Source organism: Scyliorhinus torazame, chromosome 7 (genome assembly GCF_047496885.1).
Source record: "Scyliorhinus torazame isolate Kashiwa2021f chromosome 7, sScyTor2.1, whole genome shotgun sequence".
NCBI lineage: Eukaryota > Metazoa > Chordata > Chondrichthyes > Carcharhiniformes > Scyliorhinidae > Scyliorhinus > Scyliorhinus torazame.
Genome location: NC_092713.1, coordinates 231,344,269 through 231,353,050, shown reverse-complemented (window position 1 = coordinate 231,353,050; position 8,782 = coordinate 231,344,269). Strand labels below are relative to the sequence as shown.

General features: G+C 43.4%; 1 protein-coding gene across 1 annotated transcript; it reads left to right on the top strand.

The window, feature by feature from the left end:
- Positions 1–510: 510 nt before the first annotated feature.
- On the top strand, positions 511–3,077 carry dusp1 (dual specificity phosphatase 1). The gene is made up of 4 exons (XM_072512134.1): positions 511–1,050; positions 1,370–1,518; positions 1,772–1,991; positions 2,348–3,077. The coding sequence occupies exons 1-4, from the start codon at positions 681–683 to the stop codon at positions 2,710–2,712; spliced, it is 1,104 nt and encodes a 367-aa protein (XP_072368235.1). The 5' UTR covers positions 511–680; the 3' UTR covers positions 2,713–3,077.
- The last annotated feature ends 5,705 nt before the right edge of the window (positions 3,078–8,782 follow it).

The following is an 8,782-nucleotide window of genomic DNA, read 5'->3' as shown; positions in this document are numbered from 1 at the left end:
AATAATTGGCTACTCTAAATTTTTTAAAAAGAAAAAAGAGTATCTGAGTGTGCGTGGGTATCTGTGAGGGTGTGTGTGGATATCTGAGTGTTCAGAAGGTTAGGTAGCGTGACTGTGTTACAGGGATAGAGTGGAGGGGTGAGTTTAGGTGCAGTGCTCTTTTGGAGGGTCGGTGCACACTCGATGGGCCAAATGGCCTCCTCCAGCACAGATATCCACACACACTCACATATATCTGTGAGTGTGTGTATATCTGTGTGCGTGTAGATATCTGTGAGAGAGTGTGGATATTTGAGTGAGTTGCTGGTCACCTGGTTTGGAAGGATTGAGGTTACATCACATTGTTTCTAATTGAAACAACAAAGCAGCGTGACGTGTCTCCCTGGCACACGTCAAGGACAAGGCGTGTCACTTCCAACTCGGTGCCGAGTGCGTCACAATGGCCTGTCACGTGACACATCGCGTCACCCTTCATTCACAAAGTCTTCCATAAAAAGGCAAGTCGGGAACAGCGGGGGCCAGAACAAGGGGGGGAAAGACAGCCTTCGAACTAACAGGCAAGAAAAACGGGGGGGGAAAAAAATAAACCCACACAGCCAGCGAGGATTTATTTTTAAACTCGGAAGAAGCGGAGCTGTGGCTTATTGAGAATCAACTTTTTTGAGTGTAAATCAGCAATTATGGTCATGATGGAAATCTCCAGTGTCAGCAATGAAACTCTTGGGCTGCTCCTGAAGGAGGATCCATCGAAATGTTTGCTGCTGGACTGCCGGTCTTTCTTCGCCTTTAACGCCTCGCACATCGTCAATTCGCTCAACGTCCGATTCAGCACCATCGTCAAACGAAGGGCGAAAGGGACAATGGGGCTCGAACACATTGTGCCCAACGAGGAGTCTCGCAATAGCTTAGTGTCCGGTCTTTATTCCGTAGTTGTTGTATTTGATGAAAGGACATGTGAGTTGGATCTGCTCAAAAAGGACAGCACTGTACTCCTGGCAGTCAATGCGTTGTGCCGGGAATCCTATGGAGCACGGATCGTTTTTCTCCGAGGTGAGCAAATCTGAACGTCCAAAAAAACCCACTTCCACGTATAAACATATCGGCACAATAAATGTGCCCAAGCTATTCGTTACCTAGAATTAAATTTTAAACAGCCGATAGATTGCTCAAACCCCACCATATGCGCATCTGATGATTTTGTAGTTCGCGTTTATAACATTGCGTTTGCATCATTAAACGAATTATAACTTTCGATGGTAACTATCCTTTGAACCTTTGTGTTTATATTTCACTGATGGGAAGTTTGAAATTGGTGCCTAAAGTTAACAAGAGAATTAATCAGCTCTCTGCATCCTCTGCTCATTTCCAGGTGGTTACGATACGTTTTCTTCGGAATATCCAGAGTTTTGCACTAAACCTGCACCTCCTTCGGGATTATCTCTACCTCTGAGCACCAGCAACAACCCCAATAGTGCAGAGTCGAGCTGCAGTTCCTGCGAGACTCCGCTATACGATCAGGTTGGTTAACTGAAATGAAAATTAATAATTGAAGAGCTTCAGTGTAATCCCAGTTGTATTGCCCAACTTTTAACAATAAAAATGGGGTAATCTTAATGTGGGCACTGCCTGATAAATGATTAAATTTTCCCGCTATTATCATTGACGCCAGAAGCTAAGGGGAATGTTTGCTTCAGGGAATGCAAATAACCACAATTAGATGGCTTGAGGGTTTTACTTGAGAACTAAGGTGTGATGTTTTCTCTTTCGGTAGGGTGGACCTGTTGAAATTCTCCCTTTCCTCTACCTCGGAAGTGCCTACCATGCCTCAAGGAAGGATATGCTGGACGCCCTGGGCATCACGGCCCTGATCAATGTCTCTGCCAACTGCCCGAACCACTTTGAGGAACATTATCAATACAAATGCATCCCTGTGGAGGACAGTCACAAAGCAGACATCAGCTCCTGGTTCATTGAGGCCATTGAATTTATCGGTAAGCTCATGGTCTTCATTCAGATCATTAAACAGCCTTTTGGTTTTAGCGTGTGGAACCGTTAAAGGCTTGCTGTATCATAACGTCTCCCAATGCTAACAGAATCTTGTAACTGGTTAAAATACTAAGCACCAACATTCTTCTACCACGGAGGTAGAATTCACCTCCGAATTATCATTAATTTAAATTTAGTTTCCACTTCATCTGGAAATATTTGACATTCTCAGGCACCTAGCCAAGCTTGTTTATAGTTGATTATACCAATCAATTTATTCTAAACTTGGAAATGTAAATTGTGATTGGGTTTTCTTTAAAGCCAGTGTCTGGGATTAAATCCGATCTGTTCTTTCTTTCAGACTCTGTGAAGAACACTGGCGGCAGAGTGTTTGTACACTGCCAAGCTGGCATCTCTCGATCTGCCACCATCTGCCTGGCTTATCTCATGAGGGCAAACCGAGTGAAGTTGGACGAAGCTTTCGAGTTTGTTAAGCAGCGCCGGAGCGTCATTTCCCCCAATTTCAGCTTCATGGGGCAGCTCTTGCAGTTTGAATCTCAAGTATTGACCCCCTCGTGTTCGACAGAGGCCGCCAGCCCCGCAAACAACCCCTCTGGCGCTTCAACTCGATTTGTCTTTAACTTCCCTGTCTCCATGCCTGTCCGCCCGGCAGCGAACTCCCTGAATTATCTCCAGAGTCCAATTACCACGTCCCCCACGTACTGATATACTGGAAAAGACTGACTGACAAAAAAAAACTAAACCAAGTACTATAAGCTGAAAGATCCCTGTTCCATGTACAGAAACCCGTCTATGTTCATTTTCCAGACTAGGAGTATGCTTATTGTTTTGAAGAACTTTATTACCTCAACCAGACCTGTGCACTGTGTCAATTCTGAAAACTGTCTGGGGAGGACCAAACGGGCGTTTTAGCACTTTTTTACCTTTTTTAATATTGCACTCTTTAAAAAGTGACAACAGTTCATGCTGATTGTCAATTTGATAATTTATACAATTATTTATTTACATGATGGCCATTTTGTTTATTGTACAGCTATTTTGTATGATCGAATAAAAGTTTTTTTACATAACTTTTCATTGTGGGTCTTCTTGTACCAGTGCTTAGCTGGCCCCTTATATAGTCCGACCCCATCGATCACCAGTAACAGCAGACTGTGTTCCTCAGATCTCAATCCTTTTCCCCCAAACCTTTAGCTTCCAAGGTAGTTTCTCTCTGCTCCAGCGTTTCCCTAGAGGTTACACAGTTCTCATCAAACAGGTGGTCTTAAATTAGTGCCAGGCAGCTTATGTATATTCAGTAATTTGGGGAAAAATAAATACAAAGCTTTAATAAACATATATAGAAATACCCATGTTCTGGAAAGGTTGAGTTTTCAAGATTACCTCATTGTAGCAATTTCACAAAGCACAAGCTAATTTCAAACGAAAACGAGTCTTGAAACACAGTCCGAATTCAATCTTTCTAATACCCATGCTCCTTACAAACATTGCTTAATATAGAAATGGGAATGGTAAATTGGTGCGCCATTTCCGCTGAGATTTAATACATGTGATAAATTCCACAAGGAGCAATCTACCGCTGAGCAAGCTGCCCTTATCACAAGTGAGTGTTTTTAATGAAAGGGCGTTTAATTTGGGTAACATCAATAGTTTCAGTGGAATTATTTCAACAAATTTGGGGAGGAATTTACTTATTTTCTACATGCTCCAGCATCTTCAAAATCCTGTTCACAGCAATTAGAATCCATGGCCTTTCATGGTTCACAGAGCTGGTTTAATTTCATAGTCTGTAAGATACAAAAATACATTTTTGATCATATAGTTTTATTACCAGTGACACAAACAACAACTGCACCCAGTTCCCGTTTAAACTGGTTCTTTAGAAATGTTATATTTATGTGCTAATTTATACGGAATACACATTTAGCCCATGTCAGACATTTACTGGGACTGAAGGGAAGGGGAGAACCATTTATAGTTAACGCTTGTGAAGGGGTTGGGGGACTGAGAAACCGTTTTCCTTTGATGAGTGGAGTACCATGTCTCCCTTGCTGGAGACGTAATTGAAAGGTCTAGAACCAGAGAAAATGGGTCCAAAACCCATAATGTTTTTCAATTCAGATTAAAAGTCAAAATATTTGTTAAAAATCGATAAGGAGTGGCAATGAAGCTGTCCAGTTGTAAAAAAAAAACCCAATTAATGTCCATTAGGGAAGGAATTCTCCAATTTTCCCGGTTTGGCCTACATGTACCTTAAATACTCTCAGAAGCGACCCATAAAGTCATTCTTGAAAGTTCTTACCACCACCCCCTCAAGGCAACTGAGGTTGGACTAGAATTGTCAATCTTGGCGGTATCCTGAAAATGAATACCAAAGAGAAAACACAAAAATATTCCCTAATTTGGATCTCGAACAGCTGCACAAAGTTTATGTACTTTTGTAAAATAACATAAACGACGCTAACGATCACCACGCCGGTTTTAAACGCGACGGAAATATTTCTATTGCCGCAATGTTCAACAAAAAAGAACAAGCAAAAAAAAAAGAGGCGACAGAGACGGCTCACGTCTGAGAACCGTTTGTCCTATATTGAGTTGAAGTACTTTGGGAACACCAATGTGTCCGTCCCACAAGCTGCAAAACTAAACCCCAAAGTGAACAAAACTGAGGTGAATATGTCAAACCAAAGGGCAGGTCCGAAATGGGCTACTTGGGCCATAGGGTAAAGAAAGGTTAGTCAAGTGATGTGTCTTGGCGTTAGTTTTAATCGCGGATCAATAGTGTTGCTAAGTAACGTGGAGGAGTTGTTCCTCTGAAGTGTATGACTGGTCCAGTCTCCATGGAAACTACAGGGAGTTTCCTTCTCCGCACAAGGGAGCCGCGCGTCACGGCTTGTTCTTTGGCTCCTAGCCGGGCCTCTGATCACAGGCAGTGTTTATAGTGAATGGTCTCGAAGTCTGATACCAAATGTTCCTATATAGGAACATATCCTGCGGGCATCCATCAGTGTGTAAAAAGTGCCTCTCGCATTCCTTTGAACACAACTCTTTTATATGTATATTTATGTAAATAGGCATATATTATACAAATGATATAATTATTGTCAAATCTCCAACCGTGGGAAGCAAAAAAAATCTGATTTTTAAATGTCCACTGGTTTAAGTACGGTGATTTCCTTGAGCAGTAACCTTCCCGAGGAGATGTATTTTTGTTTAAACACGATGAGAAAACAGGATCACACATTGTGCAGGAACGCAATACGTGGCTCTGTACCCTTGCTCGATCGCATATGGTCGAATCCCATTAAATCCGACCCCGTCATGATGTTCATTCCAAATTAATAATGGGATCAAGTGTATTTGTCACACATGGGAACTGCCAATTTGGACGACAAACAGTGCGACAAATGTCCATCAGGGCGTTACGAAGGTGTACAGGACAGCTTCCAATGCTTATGCCCAATTAAATATATATATATAGAACATCAGGGGACGGATCTGTGGGGAGCTGCTGATCAGCTGCTGGGTGTCGTTTCACTTTGCAGATGAGTGGTGGGGGAAGCGATCCCGAACCATCCTCCTGAGGGCCACCTTAGGGGAGAAGTACCTCCCCAGCCAGCTCCTATTTTTACTGGGCGTCCTTGCTCTATTATGGAAAAGCAGCGTGGAGCAGGCGTGTGGCCAGTGGCCCTGTCACTCAGCTACTTTCCATTACAAGTCCAAGGCGGACAGGCCAGCGTGTGAGGCACACATGAACAGGATGTCGGAGCGCACTGACGTTGCAGCCGGAGAGAACAGCGCGGCCTGAGAGTCAGTGCGTTCCCCTCATTCCTCAGGATCGCCTGCACCCTTTCCATTCCACAATGTCCCAGGCCGGATGTACATTGCTTCTATCATTGGAAACATTTATGGATCGAATTGCAAGTGAAGCATTTCATTCTTCCCCCCGCCCCCCCCCCCCCCCACCCACTCACGGACTGAAATAGCTTTGCAACGGATGGATTTTATATCCTGTTCTTAGTATCGGGATATCTGACCCTCTGCACTTCATTTCTGATAGAACAAGCATTACTTCCGCCGGAATTTGCCTGGCAGATAACAAAGCGATTCCGCCTTTCACACTATTTTAAAACAAAATGCTGAAACTGCACTTTGAAAACACTATGTAAGTTTCCCCCAAGACAATGCTGGGGGTATTGCCACGAATATAGGTGTTTCAACAACTGATAATAATATAAACACAAACTATATTACACCCCCCCCCCCCACAGTAATCACTCCCATGTAAAGCAACAGGATATTTTTTAAAACTACCCTCAATGTTAAACGTTGGGTATATTTAGGGGAAATATTAAACGGGTCTGAAATCTGTTCAAGCCACTGAATATTTTGGACAGCCAAACTGCAGGTTTAAACGACCATTCATTGCTCCACTAGGAACCTGGGGGGAAATTTGCTGTGCTGTTACGGGCTATTTAACAAACCCGACAGAAATTAAGGATGAAAGTATGACATGAAGTTGCAGAGCAAATCAGGACATCCGTGATCACAGATAAATAATTTCTTAGAAATGTGAGCAGTGCCGGATGAACGATGAACAATCACGTTATTTTATCACTGTTCAGCTGTCATGGAAACTATTGTAACAGGTTCCAAATGCTTTCTGCTCGCTCTACCTCCCTCTGGCAAAACCCAAAAACATGTTCCATATCATTATGTTTACAATCGAAAGAGCAAAAGTGGAATAAATACAAAACCAAAAAAAATAAGTTGATATAAGTTTGGGCTGGAATTTGGAGGCTTAGAATAGGTAATTGGTGTGGGTAGCACGGTAGCATAGTGGTTGGCACAGTTGCTTCACAGCTCCAGGGTCTCAGGTTCGATTCTCTGCTTGGGTCACTCTGTGCAGAGTCTGCACGTTCTCCCTGAGTCCTCCGGGTGCTCCGGTTTCCTCCTACAGTCCAAAGATGTGCAGGTTAGGTGGATTGGCCATGGGAAATTGCTCTTTCTAAAAAGGTTAGTTGGGGATAGGGTGGAGGCGTGGGCTTAAGTAGGGTGCTCTTTCCAAGGGCCGGTGCAGACTCTATGGGCCAAATTGCCTCCTTCTGCTCTGTAAATTCTATGTACCACAACGCAAACACTCGGATTGTGAGCAAAGTATGAAATGAAAATTGCTTATTGTCACAAGTAGGCTTCTGGCGCCTGTTCGGGGCGGCTGGTACGGGAATTGAACCGTGCTGCTGGCCTGCCTTGGTCTGCTTTAAAAGCCAGCGATTTAGCCCAGTGTGCTAAACCAAAGTATACAGTATAGGCAGATTTATTTCCATGAATGGTCGGAAAAAAAGTCTGACCTACATTCAAACGCCATCTTAAAATGTTTAGGCCAAGCTTGAGAAACACAAAATTTGGAACACAGAAAGATAATGACACAACAGGCAAATCATTCTGTGAGCTTCCAAATTCATACATAAAAAACCGTGATGGAACCGCAGGAGCCAGAAAATCTGTATTCTCTAAGTGAATACAAAATAAAGTGCTGATGGTGGGCAAGGCTGACTGCAATATTATAAGAAGGGCAGTCATGATGTTGGGGAATGGTTCAAATGGAGAGGCCTGATCCAGTGAATGGAGGTTCAAGGTGAGCTGGTAGTAGTTGGCGCAATGGCAGCAACAGATACTGGAAGTGATAGTTGAGAACAAGCCTGAAATTCAATGGAAGGGTGTAGGCAGGAAATCAAACAAAACCGGGTAAGCAGGCTACAAGACAGCTGCAGCAGGAAATGGGTGGGTGGCGTACATAAGAAACAAAGCCAGCATTCCCAGTCCCAAACATCAATTAACATTGCAGCCAGCGGGAATAGTGAGGGGGTGGAGGGAAAGGAACACATTTGGTCACTGATTTCTGAGGATTGAATTAGTAAATTGTATTTTTGGCCCAGAGTGTTTTGGGAACATTAATGGTGTTTTCAGACTCAATGGTGCATGATTGTGTGCATACATAGAGTCATACTGTACAAGAGACCATTTGGCCCATCAAATCTGCATGGACAAAACAACACAAAATCTACACTAATCCCACGTTCCTGCATTTGCCCCATAGCCTTGAATGTTATGTGATTTCAAATGCTCATCCATGTTCTTTTAAAGGTTGGGACATTTTCCGCCTCTATTACCCTCACAGGCAGTGCATTCCTGACTCCCACCACCCTCTGGGTGAAAAAATGTTTTCTAAAATCCCCTCTAACCCTCTTGCCCCTCACCTTAAAATCATACCCCTTGGTTATTGACCCTTCAACTAAGGGGAACAACTGCTTCTTATCCACTGTGTCCATACCCCTCAATCTTATACACCTCAATCATATCCCCCCTGAGCCTTCTCTGCTCTATTTAAAACAACCTGAGCCTATCCGGCCTTTCTTCATAGCTCAGATATTCCATCCCAGGCAACATCTTGGTGAATCTCCTTTGCACCCTCTCCAGTGCAATCACATCCTTCCTATAATGAGGCGACCAGAACTGCACACAGTACTCCAGCTGTGGCTTAACCAAAGTTTTTTATAGCTCCAACATGACCCCCTGCTCTTATCATTTATGCCAGGACTGAAAGACAAGTGTCCCGTATGCCTTCTTAACTACCCCTTAACATGTCTTTCCGCCTTCGGGGATCTGTGAACAAGCACCCCAATATCCTTCTGTTCCTTTGAGCTTCCTAGTGTCCTGCCATTCATTGAGTGCTCCCTTGTTACTTCTTCTATCACAAGTTTACAACATGATA

Coding starts and splice junctions, on each gene's coding strand:
- dusp1 (XM_072512134.1), top strand. CDS start 681: ATGGTCATGATGGAAATCTCCAGTGTCAGCAATGAAACTCTTGGGCTG. Junction 1,519..1,771: donor AGACTCCGCTATACGATCAG/GTTGGTTAACTG, acceptor CTCTTTCGGTAG/GGTGGACCTGTTGAAATTCT. Junction 1,992..2,347: donor TGAGGCCATTGAATTTATCG/GTAAGCTCATGG, acceptor TCTTTCTTTCAG/ACTCTGTGAAGAACACTGGC.